At 42.5% G+C, this 26,455-nt stretch overlaps 1 protein-coding gene across 1 annotated transcript in view; it reads left to right on the forward strand.

Moving 5' to 3' along the window:
- MYO5B (myosin VB) overlaps window positions 1-26,455 on the forward strand; it is a 385,029-nt gene that overhangs the window by 150,489 nt on the left and 208,085 nt on the right. The window contains exons 3-4 of the mRNA XM_025364941.1: window positions 2,242-2,413; window positions 5,220-5,364. Of these exons, the coding sequence (XP_025220726.1) occupies window positions 2,242-2,413; window positions 5,220-5,364 (317 nt within the window). The remainder of the gene's footprint in view (window positions 1-2,241; window positions 2,414-5,219; window positions 5,365-26,455) is intronic.

Below are 26,455 nucleotides of genomic sequence, written 5' to 3' on the forward strand. Positions count from 1 at the left end.
CTGTATAGACAAAGTTTAATATAAATAAAAAACCTTTTCACAAAAAAGAGCCTTGATTAGTATGAAGAAAAAAACAGGGAACTGTATAAAGGAAATCCCACTAACAGAGATAACCAATGATATTTTGCATGGTCATTCATCTAGGCTTTAATACATTTTTAAATAAAGGGAATCCTCTTACACACTTTATTCCTATAGCATACTTTTTTTTTTTTTTTTTTTTTTATTCAGAAGAATGCTATGAGCAGCTGCCTGACTGTCCCTGTAGTTTTTCTTTCACTGTCTATAGCTTCAGTGAGAACATATCTTGGCTCACTTGTGAAATTATTTCATGAGACCAAGGAAGAAGAGTTCATCAATGAAAAAATTCTGATTTAGGTGTTGCCTGCTAAGGTATAAACCTCCAGAGATAAACCAATCTGTTCCCACAAGTGGTGCACCTGTTTGTCTCTCCTCTTCCTTGTTAGGGTCTTGTCAGTCTGATAATATAGCTGATAATCTTACTTGCATCTCTTTGGTTACTGATTAAGTTGAATAGTTTTTCATCTGTTCATGTGTTATTTTGTGATTTGTATTCTAGGTACAATTTTCTGTTGGGGTGTTGGTTTTCTTTTGGATTTCTTATAACTCTTTGTATATTAAGATTAGGAATTCCATCATATAATGCAGAACCCCGTCCCCTTTTCCCTTTTCCCATTTGACTTTGCAAATGGTAGGTTTTATGATAGGTTTAAAGTTTTAAATTATGGTCAAATTTATGAATATTTTCCTACATGTTTTTGGCTTTTACATAATTCTTCAAAATTCTTCCTTCCAAAACTTACACAAATATTTGCCCAGTTAAAAAAATTTTTTTTTAATGTTTGTTCCATCTAAACTTATTTTGGCAGGAGAGAATAAGAATAAGAATACTGGCCTATTTTTTTTCCCTAAATGGCTAGCTAATTTACTTACCAATACTACTTGAAAAGATCCTTTTAACCTTTTATTTGCAATTTAACATAATAACATACAAATTTTCTCTATGTGCTTGTGTTTCTTTCTGTATCTACTACACTTGATTTATCTGCCTATCTTAGCATTTTCATTGCTGGGTTTATTAATATACCTTAAGATCTGATAACCAAGTCCTTCTAAAAATGGGGTGGGAGGAACATTGATATTTATATTATCTTAAAAATTGACTGTTACCCCAGTAAATGGAGTCTGTGTCCATGGGATTTCCTAAAAGGTTTATGTAAAATAGAAATTCTTAAAATATGATCTAAAAGTCACCTGTATCAGAATAACTTGGGAATGTATTTTAAATTTCAGGTTCCTGAACCCTGCCTCAGAATTCCTGATAAGTAAGTTGGGCTCAGGAAACTTTTTATAAGCATCCCAGATTTTTAAGAACAGTATAAGAATCTTAGCATTCAGATAAAACATGGTGAGCAGCAGCCAAGTTCCTCCTGTTTAAATGTTTAAAAACATCCCACGACCTTCTTATAAACTACCCATGTAGATGTACATGTGTGCATACAGGTACTGAGAGTTATAAATGTATCCTGTCGATGAACATTTCTGAGTACTTAATGTTGTCCAAGTACTAGGAATACAAGGATAACACCTCGCATCTGAGATTTGACCTTAAAATGTGTAATCCTACTCCCTGGTTATGCATATATATATATCAAACTCCTAATATATTTTAGGTGAAAGCAAAATCACTTCCCTAAACGAACTTGCAGTTAGTTGGGGAGAAATATATGCACAAATGGTTCAACTTGAGGTCGCTTATAGAGGGCAGTTCATCAGATACGAGATGATCCAAATAAAAATGGTGTTGGTCAATGGGGGAGAGTATATGAAGCACCAGCAATAAATGGGGGCCAATCAAGGCAGTTTTTCTAGATGGAAGGAAAGAACAGCACTCCAATTGCAACTGAAATTAAAGAGTCAGTATTTTTCCCTTAAGAAGCAATAGAACACTCTCTTAGAACTGGTTATGTTTCCTGAGCTCTGTGTGTCAGTCTTCTACCTTAATATCATGGGGCTATGTTACCAGCAAATTTTCCATCTGGACTGGTCTCCCATGGGAACACAGGTATTTTGTTCAGCTTGTCTTTCTTTAAAACATTATTTATCTTCATTACTTACTATCATGTTAAGATGGTGATTCCAGCTAAGAAGACAGGACATCGAATACAGACTTAATGCTTCATAACCACCTTTTTGTGTCTGCTACTTGCGTGTTCTTAGATTCTGGAATACCCAATTGACGTACAACGCAACCAGCTGCCCTTCTTAAGGAATCCAGATATCTTGGTGGGAGAAAATGACCTGACTGCCCTTAGCTATCTTCATGAGCCTGCAGTTTTGCATAATTTGAAGGTCCGTTTCCTGGAGTCCAACCATATCTACACTTACTGTGGTAAGTGGGGGGCATCTGTTGGCTGCATGTGTTGGAAAGTGCTTACTAGCTTTAGACTTGCTCAACTCAAATGCTTAGGAGTCCTCATTTCACTCTCTCATTTGTAAGTACCTCTCCTCTGAAACCCTTGAAAGGTTTGCAATCAGTGAATGTGGCTTAATTAGGCTGCCCCAGTCTCTGTGGGATGATTGGTGTTAATCAGGGATCAACCAGGGAAGAAATGGGTCACACCATGTGGTGCGACTGGCTTAGCTCAGTCCTTGGAGTCCTGGGAGAGGAGTAAGTACAGCATCGTGCCTGAGCTAGGTGCCTGCTCTCAGCACCAAACCCTTGTTTTGTTTTGCCTTGTTTTATTTTCTGCTTGAAAAGCCTGCTTTTCTGTGATCTCACTTGCCTCTGTTTGTACTGACATAACACCCAATGAGTATTTGTCAAATTAGTGAGCAAAATGCATAACATACTTAAACAGTCCTGAAATTGTATTTGATTTTCTTAAAACTTCTCCTTTCCTATATTGCAAATTGTGTTCTCTCTCTCTTTTTAAAGAGTATTGCTAAGTGGCATAGCGAAAATAGAACCCTACAAACCGTTGTTTGAGAGGCAAATTGGGGATCTGGGTGGGGATTCCGGCTGCAGGGCTTCTTTGTGGGAGTCGCTCCTTTGTGGTCTTGTCCTGGGTGGGAACGGCTGGCACGTTCCCTCTGGTCTTGCTCATCGTCATAAGTGACACCTCGGGCACTCAGGGTTTTTCACTTTTATATTCCACTTTGGTTTGGAATTCGTAGTTTTAGCTACTAAGTTAGTTTTTCTTCCAGATTTCAGGAGCTGTCAATAGCAGGCTGATTCCAGTGCTTGAGAGCTGTGGTTTCCCAAAAGCTCCTTCACTCCAACTGCTGGTGGGAGTTTTATTTGAAACAAATTGACAATTATCAGAGCCTTTAATAAGATATTTACTTCAAAAAGAAGACTTTTAAAATTCGACTCCTATTTTAGGAGAAAAAGATAAGTGACCATCAGGTTCTGTTTTTAAAGGAATCCCCTCTAAGATGTCCTAGTGTCTATATGTATTTATCCAAATGTATCTTGACTCCTCCCGTTCAAGCTGTTCAGAGTGACTGAATGGCACAGAAGTCTGAGTCATCCAGGAAGCACTAGATGCTGCTCTGGAGGGGCCAGGATGTTTAAGGAAAACACGTGACTTCGGAGTGTGATACGGAATGTGAATTGCATGCTACATGAGTTAGAATCTTACAGAACTCTAATAACAAGCAGAACCTGTGAGGCTGTTCCTAAGAGGATTCTCCAAGTGATTAGTCACATTAGTGGAATTTATCAGGGTTCTGGGCCTTGTATTTTGGTCTTTTCAGGCAAACTTCTGTCAAGAGGACTTGAGTGTCTTTTTTACCCCTGGCCCTTTCTCCTTTATGTGGAATAATCTGGTTTATTACACTTCGCGTTCATAGCGTCTCTTTTCAGACACCAGAAGGGAGCACAATGTTGGAGACTTCCCATCTTAGCAGCCACCCTTTCATCGCCTTCTCCTTCCCAAGTGACTGGAAAAGCTTCTGGTTTTTGTACCTCAGTCAATGGGTCTTCTGACATCCAGAATGTGATCTGATGGAAAAGAAAAAAGCGTATCTCTGTCTTGTCTGAAAGATCAAATTCATACTTTTTTCTTTCTATAGGCTCAAATAACAACCTGCCTCACCCATTCATAAAAGATTATCTGAACCTTATAGCATTTCCTGATTTCTCAATGAACACGTATTTACTGAGTCCATCATTGCAGTGTATTCTTTAGGGGACACAAGGTGTAAGGGAAAAAAGTTGAGATGTGGTATAATAAAAAATAGCAAACATGCAGTGCTTACTATACAAGGCACTGGTCTTAAGTGTTTTTTTTGTTTTGTTTTGTTTTTTTTTTTTTTAAGACAGGGCCTCACTCTGTCATCCAGGCTGGAGTACAGTGGTGCCATCATAGCTCACTGCAGTCTTGGACTCCTGGGCTTAAGCATTCCTCTCAGCCTCCTCGAGTAGCTGGGACTATAGGCCCATGCCACCATGCCCAGCTAGTACTTTTTTGTAGAGAAGAAGTCTCACTGTGTTAACCAGGCTGGTCTCGAACTCCTGGCCTCAAATGATCCTCCTGCCTCAGCATCCCAAAGTGCTGGGATTAGAGGCATGAGCCACCATGCCTGGCATTTTCCCTTGCACCATGCGTCGTTTTTCCTTACGATGTCCCAGATAAATGCAGTTGTTTATCTCCATTTTATATAACAGTTGAGGAAACTGAGGTATTGAGAAGTAATTGCCAAAAATAACATAGTTGGCTGAGCCAAGATTAGATCTCAAGATAGGTAAATTGTATTCTCTGTTCACAAGTTATTTGTATATTAGTTAAGATAACCAATATACAAATGAGAAAATGTATAGTCCTTTCCCAGATTTTAGTTCCGAGATGGATTTTTAAGTCTCTCTAATATACACTGGTAGAATTTAATATCCTCTTCTCTCTGATCCTGGAACACCTTGCACATGTCTATTTTATGAACTCAATTTTAGCATTTGTGTGTGTGTGTGTGTGTGTGTGTGTGTGTGTATGCGTGTATGCTTATTCCAGGTTGTAGGGTATTTGGAGACCTGAAGCACACAAATGAGCCTTGATTGAGCTGATTGATTGGTTAAGACTGGTTCTGCTGCCCTCTCACTCTTTGGTTTTTGGCGTGTGTATGAATGGGTGGTTGCCTTGAGCTGATGCTAGGTGTCTGCTGTGCTGTCGGAATCTGACCACCTTGTCTGTTTGCAGGTATTGTACTTGTTGCCATTAATCCTTATGAACAGTTGCCAATCTATGGACAAGATGTCATCTATGCCTACAGTGGCCAAAACATGGGAGACATGGACCCCCACATCTTTGCTGTGGCAGAAGAAGCCTACAAGCAGATGGCCAGGTGAGAATGTCCTCAGCCCAGAAGTCCTCCTCAGTAGTCAGTGAGCAGGAAGGGGAGTTTTTACCTTCCTCTGCAGCTGATGCTTACAATGAGTTAGTGAGACTGGGATTGAGGGAAACGTCTTGGAAACAAAGCAGCCCAAATTCTATTACTTACCTCATTTCCTCATGCCTTTATCTTATCCTTCTGAACTTGAACATAGACTTGGAGAGCAGTGACTCTTTAGACTTATTTCACTTTTTTGAGCAATGGAATAAATCTCTTGCATTTCATCTCTCTTTGACTTCCTTTTGGCCCCTTTTCCTCCCTTCATGGTATATTATAATTCATTTGATAGCATCTCCATTCACCTAGCCCAGCCTGATCTACAGCTAGTCTCACTGAAGACTCCCTTTTGAAGAAACCAAGACTCCTTGACAACTTCTTGAGATGCCAAGCACTGGAGGGCAGAAACTGAAGTTTCAAACGGGCAGCTGTGCATAGTGGTTTGGGGTTTTTAGCCTGGAAGTGGAGCTCTGTTTAGGTATTTAAGTAGATCTTCTCCTTATTGCCGTTATTCTTTTCACTCTGAAAAATAGCAGGTCTGTTTGTCAGAGAATGGGTTGGGTGATGGGCTGTAACTTCAGCATAAAGTAGGGAGAGAGAGCTTTATCAGTGTTTTGGGGGAAATGCAGTTCTCAGTTAATGCTAAAATGCTAGATTCTTTCAGCCAAGTTTTTCTCGTCACCTCTAGAGAACATTTTTTGGAGCTGGCAACATATAGCAAAGTCTTTTTGGAGAAGGAAAGCTATATAGATTAACTTAGTAAAAGGAGTTAGTGATTTTTATAGGGGGAGAATCTCATTCTAGGTGGTCTGTGCTTCAGTGGATTGCAGGGTATCATTTTCATCCCAGTGAAAGTTTCCATGAGGGAAGACTGTTTTATGGGCGTCCATGCAGATTTATAGTGCTTTATTGCTGGCTGTAGAGATCAGTACATAAAAGGTCTGCTTCATTATAGATACGCAGTGATGTATTCAAAATAAGCACTGATTGGAGAGCTGAAAAATCTAATAGAATGATCTGTAACTATTTCTCCAAAGAGTGGAGCTAAAATTATTGCAACCTTTGACTTTTCTCTAAAGCCAAATGAAAGACCACATGCTATCTTAATCTGCTATCAGGGCTCAAGTAGAAGTCCGTTAGCTTGGCAACTCATTGACGTGCACCTCCTACTCAATTGTGTGTGGTTCAGAAGATTGTGTGGAGAGAAGAATGAGCATTAGCATGTTGCACAGTATGCAGCCTATGCGTGAGTTTCTGTTGGAGGCCATGGGTATGGCACAGAGGAGGGAGGCCTGGGAACTGAACGGATTCTGTGCTTTGGAAGAATCTATTCACCCGAGTCTACATGCACTTCATGTGAGAACGGCAACACTCTTTCCTCCTTTAGAAGATGGTTTATTTATGGTTCTGAAAGAGAAGGTGGGTGTGGCTTGGTTCTTACCATGTTCTACCATGCCAACAGCTCTGAAAACTCTCTAAGACTTGTCCTGTCATGACTGGCCTTCACATTTGGTTGCTTTCATCCCATTCTCTTAGCCATTGCACTTAGGCATGTCAGAAGTTTCCATTCTTCATCAAAGCTGCTTATGGACCACTGTAGGCTTGAGAATCTTTTAGCTCTCCATCCTGAGGAATCTTCTAGCTTTATCCAGCCTACAGACCCTCTTGACAAGATTCCTGTGTTCTTCCCTGCAATGCCTGAAGCTGAGTCCATGGTTATCCTACGCTTGGGTTATTTCACTTGCTTGGGACCTTTGCACCCATTATGGGGAAGGGGATGTGTGGGAGTCTGGGGTGATAGTGGTGATACAGTCTTGCCCTAGGGCAATGAATTTAACAGTAGAGAGTTTGGATGTTAAAGCTGAACTGGGATCGCTTCCTTAAGGATTTTCTTTAAGGTTTTAAAGTTTATACTTGTTTTACCACTGGGTCCCTAATTTTGCTGAAGTTCTTGTGCAATTTTTGCTTATGAACATACATTAGAAGTAGGAAGACCAGCACATGTGGCCACAGGGGAGAGTTTTTTTGTTTTTTGTTTTTTTTCTTTTTTGATATGGAGTTTTGCTCTTTCACTCAGGCTGGAGTGAAGTGGTATGATATCAGCTCACTGCAGCCTCTGCCCCCGGGGTTCAAGCAATTCTCCTGCCTCAGCCTCCTGAGTAACTGGGATTATAGGCGCGGGTAACCACACCTGGCTAATATTTGTATTTTTAGTAGAGATGGGGTTTCATCATGTTGGCCAGGCTGGTCTCGAACTTCTGACCTCAGGTAATCCACCCACCTCAGCCTCTCAAAGTGTTAGGATTACAGGCGTGAGCCACCACGGCCATCCGAGAGCTATTTTCGAATTAGTTCTGTTGTCAGCAGCTCAGGGTTTCTGTTATTGATCTGAGAGGTACATTGGAAGCCTCAGCAGAATCTGTTGAGCCAAGAAGGAAGGGTGACCCATTGGTTAGATGCAGGACAAGTTTTTGCTGTATTTCCTGTATGGGCCTTCTCTATCAGTTTTGAATACTAGAACACATTCATTCAACAGTACCTGTCAACTGTGTTGTGCTTTTTCTGACTCATCAGTAGTCATTGAAATAATTATGTGGTTCAAGTAGCCATAGGCTAGCACAGTGTACTTTGAATTTGAGCCTTCCTAACAGCTGGGTGAAATGAAAGGTGTAAGAAACTAACATTAATAGTTTTCAGTCTTTGGAGACTACAGCTCAGGTGGCCTTGGACTCAATGATTCTCTTCATTCACCGGGGACTCGATTTTCTTTCTTGATGTGGCTCACACAGAGACTCTTGATGCTTTGAGTGGGTGGGGAGACTCTGAGAGCATGAGGGGCTAAGTATAGATCTTTATTCCCCCTCACACACACCCACCCACCAAGAGTTCCAGGAGAGAACTGCTAATGCTTGGAGGAAAGTTAGAGGAGATATCAGTAAGAGAAGAGAATTGAATCGTTCACTGGCCCTATCTCTGTCATATTTACCAAGTCTGGGCTTGAGGGTGAATACAGATTCACAGTGAAGAAAAAGGGGGTGTTAAAATCCTATGAAACATCATTTTCATGAATTCTGTCCACTGCATGAGAATCCTGTGAGGAAGGGGCTGACCTCCACTGCTTAGCTCTGTGCTTTCTACTCCTCCTTCCCCGTCTGAGACCCAGAAGGCCCACTCCCTCATTTTACCTTCCTCAACTTCAGCCTCAGGTCTTCCATCAAATCATTATCAGCAGATGTTTATAAAGTATCAGTTATTCGATAGGCTGAATGCTGGCCACTGGGAAATGTAAGACCTCACCCTGCTTCTTAAGGGGCTCACTGTCTGATGGGAGAGAGAAGACATACGTCGGCCAAGAAGCCTATAACTGCAGGAAGTATAAGTAGAAACTATGCCACGGGGTCATTTAAATTGAGTTTGAAGACCTAATGTCACAGATCGTCCAAGAAAACTAAGATTTTTAGCTGGGTCTTGATGAATTGGTAGGATGCATAGAGTGAGAAGAGGGCCTCTAGGTGGATGGAGTAGTGGACCATGACCTCAGAAGTGGGGCGTCAAAAGGTATCACAAAACCTCAAGATACTGCCTTACACTAGGATGTCTACAATCAAAGATATGATAACTAGTGTTGGCAAGGATGTGAAGAAATTTGAATTCTCACACACTGCTAGTGGGAATGTAAATTGGTGCAACTGCTGTGGCAAATAGTCTGATGGTTTTTCAAAAAGTAAAAATAAATCCCCCTATGACCCAGCAATTCCGTTCTTAGGTATGCACCCAAGAGAAATGAAAACACATTTTTTTTTTGGTTTGTGTTTTGAGATGAGTTTCACTCTTGTTGCCTAGGCTGGAGTGCAATGGTGCAATCTCAGCTCACTGCAACCTCCGCCTCCCAGATTCAAGCAATTCTCCTGCCTCAGCCTCCCAAGTAGCTAGGATTACAGGCACCTGCCACCACACCCAGCTAATTTTTATATTTTTAGTAGAGACAGGGTTTTGCCTTGTTGACCAGGCTGGTCTCAAACTCCTGACCTCAGGTGATCCACTTGCCTCGGCCTCCCAAAGTGCTGGGATTATAGGCGCGAGCCTCTGTGCCCGGCCTGGAAACACATATTTACACAAAAACTTACACATGTTCTTAGCAGTGTTATTCACAATAGCCAAAAGGTGGAAACAACTTAAATGTTCATCACCTGACAAATGGATAAACCAAATGAGGAATATCCATACAATGGAATATTACTGGCCATAAAAGGGAACAGAGAACTGATACATGCTACCACAATGATAAACCTTGAAAATATGCTAAATCAAAGAAGCCAGATACAAAAGACCACGTGTTGTCTGATTCCATTTCTATAAAATGTCCAGAATGGGCAAATCTATAGAGACAGAAAGTAGATTTATAGTTGCCTAGGGCTGGAGTTTGAGGCAAAATCACTCTCAGAGAGTGATTTCTGAGAGGTATGTTTTTTGTTGGGGTGGTTTTGGGGGGGGGTGATGAAGTGTTCTAAAAATTGGTTGTGCCGCTGGATGTACAACTCGGCAAATGTACTAAAAATCATAGAATTATACACTGTAAATGAGTGAATTGTATGTTCTGTGAATGATAATTTAATAAAGCTATTGTAAACAAAAAGACATGGTCAGAAGACTGTACCTAGGCAAGTTTAACCTGCATGGTGAATGGATCTGCAGGGGAGTTCTGGGCTGTGAAATTAGAAACAAGGTAAAGCCAGACTGTGGAGGCCTTTGCAGGCTGGGGTGAACTTCGGGGAAGAAGTGTTATTCTATTAACAGAGTACAAAGGTGGCCAAATGAGTTTGGGAAACCATGGATTAACCAAGTTAAACGTCTTCCTTTAAGGCAGAGCTTCTCAGAGCCTTTATGTTGACACGCCTTCTGAGTTTCCAAGATAGGGATCCATTATGCTGGGTTTGCAAATCATATTTAGACACAAAACTATTTTCAAAGATTATTTCAAGGGACTAATGTTCTGTGCAACACTGTTTGGGAAATGCATAGAGCAATGGAGAAATTTTAGTGTCTTGGATAAGGAAATAATATGATATAAGAGATGTTCAAAGAAAATCTTTTCTCTGATGGGTCCTATTTCTTAATGATCCTTTTCTTCTCCATATTCCTGTACATTTCCAAGGATAAGAATACTTTCTCATGAGAAGCTTAGCTTGTTGTGGAAATAACTTATCTGTATCACGTGGGTGAAAGGCAGGGAATTATAAAGTATGAGACTATGTGGCACAGTGTTATGTTCTATTTCTTTTATCTTCCATGCTTTACCCCAGGGCATGTAATTGGTGCTCAAGAAAGAATAGGAATAATTGACTCATTAATGCATTTAGTTCTCAGAGTTGCTGTCTGAGATTAGTTATCCCCACAATACAGATGAGGATAGAGACTTTTGGATGCTGAATAGTTCTCCAAGGTCATGAAAACAGTAACTGGGTACAGATGGAGTTCAGACCCTGTGTTTGCTGCACAGCTTCCTCCATTAGCTAAGAAAAATGGTACTACCTCCCTAAATGGGCAGAGATGGAACCCAGACCCAATCTGATTGCCCAATGCTTCCTGTATTAGCCAAGAAGGTGTTCTACTTCCCTTAATGGGTAGCAATGGAATTTAGACCCAATCTGTTTGCCCCAGAGCCTCCTGCATTAGCAAAGAAGCCCTACTGCCTCTCTAAATTTTGTCTGCTCAACCCCAGACAGTCTTGTCAGAACAGAGCAGATTCTGGTCCCCCAAGTAGCACTGAGGGGCAAAAGGGATAGATCTTTGTCCTTACAGTTTTGGTGTGTTTTCCAGCCTTGTTGGTGGGAGTGTGCCATCTTATTTGGCTGGCCGTGTCTGATTGCTTTTTTGAGCCGTGTGTTTTATTTGTGCTGTTTCCCACCCACCTTCCCCACCCCCCCGCCCCGCCGCCCTGAAAGGGAGTGGGGACGCTGCAGAGCAAATCTATTTGCTCAGGTAGCCAAGGTAATAGAGCACCCACATTCCCGTCTGTCTCTGCTGTGTTGCCAGCTGTGACTAATAATGAAAGATGAGATTGCTATTGCCTGGGGTCCAGGCAGGAGTGTGCAGCTCAGAAGCCTTTGGAGGGTGGGACTGGTGAGGAATGAAATGCACGCTTACCAGAGTGAGAGCCATCCTGGAGGACAGGGTTTGGAGCCCATGAGGGTGAGAGCCTATGCTTGACAAGGATAGGGATTCTAGTTAATGGTCCTGGTTGCGCTCTTGGAAGAGGGTCTCTTGGTCGACTTGGATCCCCGTAAGTGTGAAGAGCAAGTAGAGAATTTCATGGTCTTCCAGGGAAGCAATATGGAAATGAGTGTCCATAGTGAAAAAGCCAAAAGTGTCCATCTTTGGTAAATAGGAGGGAAGAGGTTGCAAGGCTGATCGTATGAGTGGAAGTGAGAGGCTGTCCTCTGTTGCCAGGACAACCCTTAGTGAACACATTGACTCCTCAGGGCAATGAGAGAAATTCCTGATTGTGGAAATACGTTGCAGAAAGGAAAGGGAGTGAGGAAGCTATGCATTTTCCATTTTTGGAGGTCAAAACAATAATTAAAAATAGAATTGACAACTTTATCTTCCTAGTGATGGGGATGGAATACTCTGGGATGCATGAGAATAGACTCAGGACTTTTGCAATCACCTCGAGGCTACAGATTCTATTGAAATTGGATCTTTGGACATATGTCTTTCAAAAAGAATTATACAGAGGTGACCTAAATCTTCATGTTGCTTTGAGATCAAGTGTTAAATAAAACGTCGGTTTCTTCCTTCAGTTTTGGCATAAGGTGTTTTGTTATTCTGGTTATTCACGGTTCGGGGAGGTTGGGGATGTGGAGTGCTTCCTAACTGAGCCTCAGGTTTTCAGTGAGAGAATGTCATGCTGATGTGAGTGTGGAGCCAGGTTTTTCCTGTACGTAGTGTGCTGTGCAGGAGTATGCAGGGGTTTGTCCCTGATAACCTCATCTCTCCCAACCTGCCATGTGTCCAGGGGTAAACTATCCGACCTCTGTGATTCTCAGCATCTTCACACTTTGAGGAGAACATTGGCCTTGCCTCTGAGAGGAGCTTGGATCCAGTGAGAAGTCATGAGGAACCTTTGAAAGCTCTTGAGTGCTGTAAGACTTTGGGTATAGTTGTTACAGCTGACAGATTCATGGCCTATGGTTGAGCACAGTGAATAGTGGAGTCCCTGGGAAGGTCAGTGAGTAGGGAGCAATGACTGGGTGAATTTTATAGTAAAGTGTGAAACCAGGACTTCAGTCAGCCCTGAATTTTGGATGAAGTTTTCTTTCCTGTTCAATATAATTTCAAGTAAGGGTTCGTCAGAATTGCTTTAGGACAAGGTATAAGAGATGCTCAAGAACACAGAAATGGTTTTTAATCTCTTCTCTGGCATTGTCTCATTTCTTGAACATGCCCTGAGCATTCCACATTCAGATTCCTTCCTGGGATGTTCTGGGCTATTCACCTGTCCCTGTTGTTCCCTGCTCACCTGGATCTCTTGTTCCGTGACCTCCTGCACAGCCATGCCAGTGCACGCCTATCTTCCTCCCCTAGGGATGCTACAGCACTAAGGTTTTGTGACATTGTTTTGATTCTTTTCAGTTTCTTAGATGGTATTATTGTTTGTGTCTACCTATCATATTCAAATTGCTAGTTTTACTGTTAAACTTTCTGAGTAGGGGAAAGTTATTTAAGTGTGCAGTGAATATGGCTAATGATGACATCCCTATTTTAAGAGAAATTGATAGTAAATGGTTATTGCCATCTTTTAAAATTGTGCATTTAGGAAAGAATAGGAGAGGCAGTTTCCTTTGCCTGCCTTCTATGACCCTGCAGAGGTCATAAATATTATTAACAGTTGCGTATCTGCAGTGTACCCAACATGATTTGTGAGGTTAAATCTCAAATTGAAATCATAGAGCTAAGAGATATTTTAGTTTCTTAATATTCACTATTTTACCTGGAGAAGCACAGCATGTTAGAAAGGAGAGAGCCTGCGTCACCCAGCGGAAGTTAGTTGTGCAGGATACTGTGTTCTGGGCAAGTGGTCTTTTAGATGCTGCCCTACCGTTCCCAGTATAGGAGACTTTCTCAAATGTGTTAAATTTTTAACAGCTTTCATTGTCAGGAGTTTCTCTATCACACAGCACTCTGCTGAGTATCCATTTGCCTTCACCCATGGATCTTAGCTCTTCCTGTGCAGCTGTCCAGGATAATAGTCATTTTCTTATATGGCAGCCCCTTCTGTCCTTGCCCCCAACTCTGGCCCAAGCCTCCTGGCTCCCACTGCCACTCCTTATGAGCATGGCTTTTCCGACACTCTCCTGTCTGGCCACCCTGAGATGTCATCTGGTCTTTCTGTCTGATGGTGATGGTTGCTGGATGTGGTCTGTAGGGTGTGAGGTGATGTGGTACTCATGCAGAATTTCTGACAGAGCCTGCAAATGCATTTATTTTTGGCAGGTGTTTCATGTTGCTGACTTACTATAAGTTTACAAGTCACTAAATTTCCATCCCTTTCTCTGCCCCACCCACGTGCACACTCAAGAACTGTTTTTATCACAGCTTTAGTGGGATGTAAATAGCAATAAACTGCACATATTTAAAGTGAAGTCACACACATTAAATTGCACATACAATTAGACATTGTATAGTATACACCCCTGAAACCATCACCACAATCAAGATAGCAAACATTTCCTTAACTCCCAAAGTTTTCTTGTGTTTTTTCTTTTTTCGAAGTCTCCCTCCACCCCTAGGTAACCCCTCATCTGCTTTTCGGTCAGTGTAAATTCAGACTGCTCTTAAGGTATGTTGCCTTCATCCTGCACTTGCTCAATTGACTTTTTTTCCCTTTGGTATGCTGAGCAGGATTCTGTCCATATTAAATTTCACCCTTGTACTTGTGTTCTGTTATTTTGTGAATGTATCTTTTTGAATTCTGATTTTTTGCATCTGATAGATCAGGTCTCCCTAGCATGATGCATTGCAGATGTAACGAGTCTGTTGTGTCATTCTTATCCGGAAGTGGTAATCTGGATAGATTCCTGTAATGTGCATGGAGCCGTTTTTTCTCCAGGTACTAGTCATTTAATCTTGTAGAACTAAACATTGAGTCAAGTGCTCGTGTGTATTAAGTCTTGCTAAAACTCGCACACACTGGGTTGGTCAATCATGACTTGTTCTCGGAGCACTCCTGGTTGTGTGTGAGGTGGACTGACACAGACCCCAGTTAGCGTCCCAGCTTCACCCGGGTCAAGGTCCTTCACTTAAGGTGTGCCATTTCTTTATTGGAGCAAGGGCATGTGTGTGTGCACTTGTGTCCTTAGGTCACTGTAAGGCATACATGGGCTCAAGCATTGGAGCACTGAGCACGGAGCCCTGTGCAGGCAGTACCCCCCTGGGTGTGGGCTCCTGTGGCTCCTACACACCATTCTGGTTACACAGCATTTTCCTGATGTCAAAGTCAAACTTGTCACCCTACATGGATTTCTTTTGGAATTAATAGTGGTGGTGACATGTGAGTAGGATTTAGTTTTTCAAGGTGTCCAAAATAATTTTCATTAAAAAAAAGCTAATAGAATGTGAAGCCTAGCAGGATGAAATGGCATTGCTATTTACATCGTAGTAATGCCTTTCACGCTGTGTTAACCACTCTTTCTTTTTCAACTGTGTATTTTCACATTTATATCCCAGAAGACAGAGCAGCTGAAAACCTAGTCTGCCAATGGACTTGAGTTTTGCAGCAAAGGAAGATGCTGGGAAGTGAGGCGGCTAAGAGTTGAGTGTCCAGGGACAGCAACGAGACTGGCTTAAGTTCTTAAAACACAGTAGCTGTGTGACCCTGAGCAAGTTCCTCAGGTTCACCTCAATTTGCACCAGGGTTTGTGTCTCTAAGATAGGGATAAATGTCATGTCTAACTCACAAAATTGTTAGAATTAAATCAGTTGATAAATGAAAATGCTTAGTATGATTTCTGGCACAGAGTGAGGGTTTGCTGAATGTCAGGCACAGTGGTGGTGACAGTACTAATGGCACATCACAGGTGTCATATCCCTCATCATGTCACAGCATCCAAAAGAAGGAAACAATGGAAGAATTCATAGTTGAGTAAGATTCCATTAATAGGTTGCCCTCAGAACAGATTTTACTTTCAGGGCCAAGTGAACAGTATAAGGATAGCCAGTTCCATGTGCTCAGTGAAATTCTTTTGGACTTTTTAATAGGTTTTTGCTTGGCAACCAAATATAACTTCTGTAATTCTAATTTCAATTTGTCTAGAGGAAATATAGCATAAACTATACCATGCTTATGCATTTATTATATATAAACCTTTATTATATAATGCGTTTATTTTATATTTATATGTATCTATATGTGTGTGTGTGTATGTGTATGTGTGTGTATATATATATATGTTCTACAGTTAGAGTGAAATTGCACTGTTAGTGACTGAGCAGCCCCAGAATAGTGTTTAAATGTGGACATCACTGCCCTTTTGGTGATGCTATAAACTTCAACAGAAAATAACATATTACATTGCAGGAACCAAATAATTATTTGATTGTATATAGCCGGTTTTTTGAAAGATGGCTAGGCAGACACCACTGATCATGTGGTGGATGCCAGAAAGCAGCTTTTCTTAAGTGGCTGGAAGTGATAATCCCTTCTGGTACTTGCAGTAGTGAATCAGTTGGTTAGAGCAGCAATCTTCAAACTGCTGGGGTGTGCTAGTTTTTGGAAGATGACTCACTAGAATATGTGAAGAAAATATTAAAACTTTATTTGTTTACATCTTTTTAAAACTTAAAATATCATTTGTGTATGTTTTATACTATGCATAATATAGTACAGTGTCACAGAAAACAATTTATAAACAAACTATAAGCATGCTCACAGTTTTCTGTATTGATAGGGATGCACGTCAAAAGTAAGATAACGAGTATAATGTCCAGGGAAGTGTCTCAAGCCACATATGCAATGATCTTTGTGGAGTAGTTCATATTTCAGAGGAAAAACTGTCCCTCGGCCCCCTGCTGGGGTCCTTGTCATTGTACCTTTACAGTGGGTTGAAGATAAGAGAAGGTGGCCATTCCATCATAGGGAATACAACTGAGAGTGCCGGCCATTGTCCCTCTATTTGTGTCATCTGTCTAACCTGGGTTAAAGAGCACTGCACTTTCTAGTAGCTCTTTGATTCTATTAGGATATAATAAACATACACTGTTATAGGACCAACAGGTTCATATGCCCACTGCACAGTAACAGACCAGTTACACTGAGACAGCAGGGTTTGCAGCAGAGAAAGAGTTTAATGATCACAGGGCACCAAGAAAGGAGATGGGAGGAGATCCTTAAATCCACCTCCTTGAGGAGTTCTGGGCTGAAGTTTTTAAGGGGATCACAGAGGGCGAGAGGCTAGACAACTGGGATTGTGAACTGGTTGGAGGAAGGGTGATGAAATCATCAGGATGTGGAAACTGCGTTCTTTGAGTTAGCTTCTCTTGAGGTCCTTCAGACCAGCTATGTTAGTATCACTGGTATGCAGGTCTTGACCCGTAGATGGTACTTAAAGCCTTGGGAATAGATGATGTTAATCAAGGAGAGATTGTTAGGGAGGTGAGAACTTCCCAGATCTCTGAAAGAAAATTTTAAGTGGAAAATGTTTTTTAATGTTCAAGTTGTTATCTATAGAGCAGTGAAGGGGAGCTATAGTCTTGTAACAGGGTCTCTGTGATTCTAGGACAGTAGGCACCACACAACTATGAGGAAGAGAGTCGGAAAGCAAGCCGATGTCATGAACACTGAATGTGCTGCAAGCTTGGTTTATTTTCATTTTCCCACTCCCTTCTTCCCTGATTAATTTTATACAGTTCATAGGGACAGTTTCAGTATGATAATGAAGTGTTTTGACTTAAAGGAACTCCCCAAAGCTCTTTAAAAAAAATCATAGAGATAGTTAAAATTAAGTCCCAGTGTATGGCTAGTCTACCTGCTCTTTGTCCACAGCAGATACTTGGGAAGGCAGGGAACCTGTCTGGGTGAGGAATACTGCAGAAAGGCCTGCAGGCAATGCAGCATGGCCAGGAGAAAGCCCCATGTCTGTGTCCTTTAGAACCACCGTGGACAGGCTTAAAAGCAAATGCCTTTGAACCTTCCTGGCTCCTGCCCCTATTACAGATTGATAATGTTGGAAGCCAGAGGGAGGGGTGTACCTACAGCCAAAAGATGACGGAAATTAATTTGGTTCTCTGTATTCCCAGAACTAGAGAATAAAATGATTCATGATTGATGACTTGCTTTTAAAATGATATCCTTTTTGGTTATAAAGGGAATTAAACCTTCTCTACAAGAGCAAGTACCAAGAATACTTAGAATTATGGGATGTCTTTTTAGAAAATGTCTTGCACCTGGTAGCAGAGAGAAGGAGAGAGGTGGAATCCCAGCACCCAGGACTTCTCTGCTTAGTCACCCTTCCTAGCTAAGAATGACTGCACCCCTGACCTTGTGTTCCTGAGAATGTTAATAAAAGTATATGAACTATTTAGAGTCTCTCTAGCCACATTTAGTTTAAATGTATGGTACTGATCTTCAGTTATGATATTGGGGATCAATGTATGCTCACTCGGGTTTTTTCTGCTTCCCTACTGCGTCATTGGGCTCCTAGAGTTTTATTCCATTTGTCATTGCACATATTGATGCATCATAATTACCTGATGTGTACGAACTCCAGCTCAGCAATCTAAAGCAGAGATTTTTCTTCCTGCCTGTGTGGGGTTGTCACTTCTACAATTTTGTCCATTTTACTTCCTTATATTTATAGAGCCCCTTATATTTCATTGTGTGGAGTGTGTGTTGATGCAGTGCATAGAGGGATGACTTTTTTCTTCCTGAAGTTGGAAGGCTCTTCAGGTCACACAGCGTAGGACAGGGTTTCCTCTTTCAGCATCTTCAACGCCTGGTACCCGGTCTAGGCTGGAAACTTCTAGTGACTCCGGGAGGGAGCCATTCCACTTCTGAAAGCTCATAGAGGTGAAGAGATACAAGCCTCCCTGCCACCTACCACAGCCCCAGCGCCTGCCTGTTTTCTGGAGCAGCTGCTAGAACAGACTATTCTGGGAATGGTCTTTTAGTCTTTCTTCTCTAAGCTAAACTCTTCCTCATCTCATTAGCATTCTTCGTGTGATAGTTTACTATTCTGATTGGCTTTCTCAGAATATATTTCAGTTTTTCTAAGTATCTCATAAAATGTGGCTTCCATAATTGAGCCAGGATTCTAACTCAACTGGCCAGAGAAGAGGATCATGGCCCTCTCCCATTCTCCTGGTATCTGGATACTCTGGAGCCGCGTGAATAGAAGCTTACTAATAGCGTCATACTATGGTGATTGATAATAACCAAAATACTCCAGTGCTTTCCATCTGAACTGTGGTCACGCTGCACCTTGGTTTGGTATAATACCCTTGTGAGGTGTGTTGTGGACCCACTGTAGTTCAAAAACTTGCCTAGGTCATGTAGGCTAAGTGGCAGTGTCCATTTAGAATCCAGGTGCTCCCATTCTCTAGAACTCTTTCCTCTGTAACTGAGATGGGTTGATGATGCAATGTTCTTAGAACTAATGAAAGATGTCTTTACTGTCCTGGTAGTAAATCACCAAAATGACTTTTTTTGGTAAGACATTGTAGGATTTTTCACCTAGGAAATCTGTAAGGAGAATAGATGGTTTATTCTTAAAGGAGATGCCTAGAAGACCCTTTGTAACTTTGACAAAGCAGCAAATTCCACCTCCCATTCTACCCCTAGTCCCATCTATGGGTTTATCAGTTGCCTCCTCCAACAATGCTGGTCTGCTGTCATCTTAAACAGCAGCATACCAAAGCTGAACTTAGCTTCCCACTCTAGGCTGGTCTTCTTCCTTAGTCTGGTGCAGGGATTCCCTTAAACCTGTCCTAGAACCAGGAGGTGGGGTAAAGGGCCTGTGTGGGGAGTGAGGACACTGGATGCTTCCCGTGGTTCCTCTGTGACCCTTCCCCCAGACTTCCCTCCCGGCCCCCTGTGGCAAGCGGGACTTCTGTCACTTTACATCCTGAATTCTCTCTGACCATGGTGCAGAGTTCATATTCCTTAAGCCTCACTCTTGATATCTGAGTAGGAATCTAACAAACTTTTAAACCTTCCTTTCTCCGTGGCAGCAGGCAGGATTTCAAGACAATTACGCTGAGAACCAAAAACCTTGTTTTGATAATCAGAAGTTGAACTCTGTTGCATTTGTCCCTTGTCTTTGCCTTCTTATTTTTTTTTTTTTTTTTTGAGACGGAGTCTCGCTCTGTCGCCCAGGCTGGAGTGCGGTGGCGCGATCTCGGCTCACTGCAAGCTCCACCTCCCGGGTTCACGCCATTCTCCCGCCTCAGCCTCCGAGTAGCTGGGACTACAGGCGCCCGCCACCACGCCCGGCTAGTTTTTTGTATTTTTAGTAGAGACGGGGTTTCACCATGTTAGCCAGGATGGTCTCGATCTCCTGACCTCGTGATCCACCCGCCTCGGCCTCCCAAAGTGCTGGGATTACAGGCTTGAGCCACCGCGCCCGGCCTGCCTTCTTATTGTAGTAATCCTAATCCTCTTGAGACAAATTAATGCCTTGAGTTGAGGAAGGAGAATGTCACGTAAAAGAAATGTGGAAGAGGAAAGTGTATTACTGTATTTCAAAAATATTTCCCAGCTTTGTTATGCATAATAAGAGGGAATGTTTCCTAATACCATAAGTGATATATGAATGTTATTTAACTGCCATTGGAACAGTATCTCAATTTTATAGATTTGGCAATGGAATCACAGCAGAGTTACACATCTTCCCTAAGGCACATTGCTGGCAGGTGGCAAACATGATGTGAACCTGGGCACCCTAACTCTAAACCGTGTGCTGTTAACTAGCTTGGTACACTTCTGGGTTTTTGGCTTGGGAAACTGGGTAAATGGAAGTTCTGTTTGCTGAGTCTGAGAAAATGGTGGAGAGGGAGGGAAGAGACACTCCTGGGGGTGAAAATCAAATAGTTAATCTGGAACCTGTTGTGTCTAAGAATTGCCTACCCTACTTCTGACATCCAAGTACAGCTGTCTAGAAGCTGTACAATGCAGGTAAAACAGGTCTTGATGTGTACATGGTACTTAAAGCCTTAGGAATGGATGATGTCAACCAAGGAGAGATTGTTAGGTAGGAGAGAACTTCCCAGATCTAACCCCAAGGAATGTTAACATAGATCTGGTAGAGAAGGAGGAATGTACAAGTAAGAAATCTGGTCTAGAGAGTAAATCTCAGCCAGGAGTGGTGCTTCCTCTTTAGGGCAATAGGAAATATGTGTAAGTTTTGTTTTTTTTTTTTTGTTTTTTTTTTTTTTGACACAAATGAGATGGGGTGTGGTAGAGAACGACTGCATCAGTTGGGCTTTGGTTAGGATGCAGAAGAACTTGCAACGTGAGGGACAGTACTGGGCGTCTAAGAATGGCCTCCCATCAGGCAGAGAGTGACACCCAAACTGATCTTTAACACTTCTTGTAACTCACATTATACTGCCTTTTAATTTGCAGACCTCTTTTCTCTCCCTTGCCTCATGGCTCTTGCCATAACTCCAGGATTGTGGAAGGGCAGCCTTTATTATATCCCCTCTTGAGAGCTGAGGCCCTGAGAGGTAGAGTGATGGCCAAAGGCACCGAGTTCATGAGTTGCAGAACTAGTGCTGGAACCTAGTTCTCCCACCTCTTACTCCAGGGTTCTTGCTGTTCAATTCTTGTGTGTGTCTCTGTGGATTGGATCTGGAGAACCTGCATTCCTAGCTGTCCTCAGAAGGGTTTCCAGGCTTGCACTGAATAATTTGCTCCATTCAGTGGGAGGTCTTCACAGCTGTGGCATGGCAGGATCTCCTCGGAGGCCCTGTGTGAGCTGACCTGTTTGACACCCGATGGCTCCTCAGAGGATGATGGCAGTGCAGGTGATAATGCCTGCATGTGCATATATGTTCCTCTGCGTGCACTGGGAATGCAGAGCCAGTGTGGATATCACAGGTTTGTTACACCATGTTCTTAGTGTACCTCTGCACACACTGTGTGCTCCATGTGGGCAGCTGCTGGGTGGACATAGAGTTTGAGCTACAGGAATGCCCTGTGTATCAATTTCTGCCCTAGAGATAGAGCAGCTTTTAAAATTCTGAGTAGGTAAGTAATTATGTAATACAAGTTAGATGACTGTCCACAGATTCTCCTGCCTAAAAACATCCATCTCCCTGGCCTAGCCCTTTGTTTAGCTGAGTGAAAAACTGTTAAAACATATATTTTCTGATAGAGAAAGTGTCATCTATGCCACAACTCTCAAATGTGACTTGGGTCTGTTGCCTTCGATTTCTACCCCTGCTGCCTGAGTTCAGGGCCGCCTCCTCCACCTGGTTACCGCTGCCACCTCTGCATGAGCTGCATCCTTGCTGCATGTCTTCTGACTCCTGGGTCCATCCCCCTCACTGTTGTGGTCATTTTAGGTAAATTATTTCAGCATTGAACATGCTGTTGAGAAGGAGCCTGTAGGCAGGGAGGCTGAAGCTGGGAGGGTGGGAGGCACAGAAAGGGGGTCACTAGTAGATTGGAGTCCCGACATTTGGGGAGGATCCAGAGCTCAGATGGTGGAATTTTGCTCCATAAGAAGGCAGAGTTATTCCCATGTTAAAGGGAGGAGGAAACCTAGGAGCTGCTGCAGGAAGGTTGGTGCATGTGGTGGTGGGAAGTCGAGGGACTGTTCCAGGCCTTTTCCTGTTATCTTAACACATAGTAGATACTGAAATGTTGGATGGCAAATTCCTGGGGAGTAGGGATAGGATCAAGTCACTTGGAGAAGAATGCGTGAATCTGAGCCTGCAATGTGTGCTGTGAATTGATGCATAGTCGATGCAAAGGTAGGTGGGTGGCTGGATGAAATGACTGTATCTCTCATGAGACAGGTGACTGAGGATAGAGGGTGGAGCTGCAGGCTTTGCTAAGCAGCCTGGGGTAGATGAGCTTGGTGAGCTGGAGTATGGTGTTGAAGACACAGTCATCAGTGTGCAATGCTTGTGGACTCATCAACCATGCCCTGGTCTGTGACCATGGACCCTCTCACCTAGGTTAGTTTGAACTCGTCATAGGTAGGGTAGACAGATCATGCAAGAGAAAGTGGGACACAGCCAGAGACCTTGACAGCTGGAAGGATCCTTAGATATTTTTTGGTCCAATTCTTTTATTTTAAAGCAGATGAAATTGAGTACCAGGGAGGAGAAGGGACTTCTTCCTGGGCCCTGTGTTGAATTTGTGTTGAGGCCACCAGGTACCAGACTCCCAGTCTTGTGCTCATTATAATCTTCAGTAAAATGGCAAGATCCCTGGGCCAGTATTTGAAACCAGTTCTGCTCACTGTTGTCTTGACATGAACTGAGAAAGACCATGAATCCTAACTTCCTCATGCTTTGGCCAAGATGAACATCACATCAAGCCATTATGGCAATTTACTTTTGTGTGACTATTTTTCAAAGAAATAGGTAGTGGAATGCTGAGCTCTGGAGGCTGGACCACTGAATGAAAGAGTTCTGATGGGTGAGATAGATCCAAAATAGAGGATCATGTTTGTAGAATAGCATAGAGCAGCCAGCATGAGAAGCACAGGTGTGGTTGGATCCCAAGACGATCTGGGAGGGAGGTAGGGAGGGTAGCAGGGGCCGACTCACCCACTGAGCAGGTTGTGCCCTCTCACTGTGGCTTAGTCATTACCCATCTCATAAAAACTGCGAGGAAAATATTAAGAATGAAACTGTGTAATCCCAGCACTTTGGGAGGCCGAGGCGGGTGGATCACAAGGTCAGGAGATCGAGACCATCCTGGCTAACACAGTGAAACCCCGTCTCTACTAAAAATACAAAAAAATTAGCTGGGCGAGGTGGCGGGCGCCTGTAGTCCCAGCTACTTGGGAGGCTGAGGCAGGAGAATGGCGTGAACCCGGGAGGCAGAGCTTGCAGTGAGCTGAGATTGTGCCACTGCACTCCAGCCTGGGCGACAGAGCAAGACTCCGTCTCAAAAAAAAAAAAAAAAAAAAAAAAAGAATGGAACTATGACTTCTACAGGTTTCAATTACATAATAGCTTATGGTTTCTCTACTAGCTACTTGATTAAGGTATATTTTTAAAGCATGTTTATGAACTTTTTCTCTTTTCAATTGTCAGTGAGGTTTCATTTAGTGGTCAGTTGTGACTGTGTCTGTGTTAGATTTGCTGTCTTGCCTCCTGAATGGATAATAAATGGCTCTGGAGTGTAACATGCTTTTACATTATTCTTCCTTCAAAAAGTGAAGTCCAATAGTGCAAGTGGGCAATCACGCAGACTGGGGAATAGATCTTTATCTCAGCTGGTCAGAGAAAAGTGCTACCTCTTTAGTTAGCTTGGGATATCTATTTCTACCTACTTTTCTTTTTTCTTCCCCTCCCCCCTTCTTTCCTGTAATTCTTAAAAATGCTTATTAAATCCACCTTTCTTAGCTTGAGAGTGGTAGTTGAAATGGCTGCCCACTATAATGGTGTGTTAAGATGTGATGCTAGCATCTCCCTTTATCATCGTAAGAAGCAGAGCGATGTGATACGTTAGAGCCTGGGTGCCAGAGCTAGCTGGCCCAGTAACCAGCTGTGTGACCTCAGGCAAGTGATACTAGCTCTCTGTTTCCTCATCTGTAGCATGGAAATGATAGTAGGACCTAATTCCTATGGTGATTCTGATGATTGATTGGTACACAGAAAGTGTCTGCTGCCTGGAAGGTGCTATATGAGAGTTAGCTATTATTTTCATAAAGCTTGCCTTGATCATATTATTCCAGTTTAAAAGTTGTCCTCATGTTGACATTTTAAAGATTGTGAAGGCTTCTGTAGACAGCTGCTGCATACATGGAAAGAACAATTTAAGAAGTTAAGATCTTAACATATCTTTAAAAAGAGGTAGAGATATGCAGAAAATATACATGCAAATGCAAAGTTCTTTATAACATAAGGTAGACTGTATCATCAAGCAAAAAAAAAAAAAAAAAGAGTATATGTATGATCAGGCAAAAGGATATGAGTGACTAGCTGGGCATGGTGGCATGTACCTGTAACCCCAGCTACTCAGGAGGCTAAGGTAGCGGGAGATTGCTTGAAGCCAGGAGTGCTAGGCTGTGGGGAGCTATGACCACATCTGCGAATAGCCACTGCATTCCAGCCTGAGCAAGAAGTGAGACCCTGTCTCTTAAAAATACGTATTAACAATATTTCTTCTGAAAGGGCTGAGTAACTGGAGAAAAAAACACTTAAAAGAGACCTATTTGAACTCATATTTGAGTCACATGCAAGAAACAGAAACAACTACCTAAATAATCATATTGAAATCCCTAAATTGGTTTCTGTGTTTAAAGTACACTTGAATACTTGAAAATTTCTATAGGCAATTAATTAGAATTCAATGTTAACTGGTGTTTCTGGGAGTGAGGAATGTTAAACCAGTCTAATGATGAGTGATATCACATGGTATCACAGGTTATTTAGGGAATAGTGATTGGAATGATTTCTGAACAGTATGCTGTGTCTCATCTTTTGATTTATTAGATTCTGATAGGCTCAAAGTACGAGATTTTCAACAACTGTCCTTCAAGAAAATTCACAAAGCTACTATTATACCTATAAAACATTTAACCCAAGAAAAATGAAAACACATGCTCACATAAATACTTCTTCATGAATATTCACAGTAGCATTATTCATAATGGTCAAAAGGTGATAACAACCCAAATGTCTATCAGCTAAAAAAATTAAAATATAATCTGTCCTTACAAGGGGATATTATATTGTTTGGCTATAAAAAGGAATGAAGTATGGATACATCCTACGACATGATGAACCCTTGAAAAATTATGGTAAGGTAGCTGGGCGTGGTGGCCCACACCTGTAATCCCGGCACTTTGGGAGGCCAAGGCTGGTGGATCATTTGAGGTCAGGAGTTCGAGACCAGCCTGGCCAACATGGTGAAACCCCGTCTCTACTAAAAGTACAAAAAAGAAAATTAGCTGGGCAGTAGTGGCACGTGCCTGTAATCCCAGCTACTCAGGAGGCTGAGGCAGGAGAATCGCTTGAGCCCAGGAGGTGGAGGTTGCAGTCAGCCAAGATCATGCCGCTGCACTTCAGTTTGGGTGACAGAGTGAGACCCTGTCTCAAAACAAAACAAAACAAAACAAAACAAAACAAAACAAAAAAAAACACCATGAAAAATTATGCTAAGGTAAATAAGTCAGTCACAAAAGACCACATATTCTGTTCATTCCATTTACATGAAATGTCCCGAATAGGAAAATCTGTAGGTACAGAAAGTAGATTAATGTAGGGGATGGTAGGGTAGATTGGTGGAGTAGATTTAAGATGGGGTGGAGGGGGGCACCCAAGATGGCTGAATAGAAACAGCTCCAGCCTCCAGCTCCCAGTGTGAGCGACATGGAAGACAGGTGATTTCTGCATTTTCATCTGAGGTACCAGGTTCATCTCACTGGGGTGTGTGGGACAGTCAATGCTGGTCTGCGGGTGCAGCCCAACCAGTGAGAGCTGAAGCAGGGCAAGGCATTGCCTCACCTGGGAAGTTCAAGGGGGAAGGGAATTCTTTTTCCTAGCCAAGGGAAATTGAGACACAAAACACCTGGAAAATTGGGTAACTCCCACCTTAATACTGCCCTTTACCAAGGGTCTTAGCAAATGGCACACCAGGAAATTATATCCCACACCAGGCCCGGAGGGTTCCACGCCCACGGAGCCTCCCTCAAGCTAGCACAGCAGTCTGAGATCTAACTGCAAGGCAGCAGCGAGGCTAGGGGAGGGGTGCCTGCCATTGCTGAGGCTTAACTAGGTAAACAAAGCCACTGGGAAGCTCATATTGGGTGGAGCCCACTGCAGCTCAAGGAGGCCTGCCTGCCTCTGTAGACTCCACCTCTGGGGA

The sequence above is a fragment of the Theropithecus gelada genome, chromosome 18 (assembly GCF_003255815.1).
Source record: "Theropithecus gelada isolate Dixy chromosome 18, Tgel_1.0, whole genome shotgun sequence".
Taxonomy (NCBI): Eukaryota; Metazoa; Chordata; class Mammalia; order Primates; family Cercopithecidae; genus Theropithecus; species Theropithecus gelada.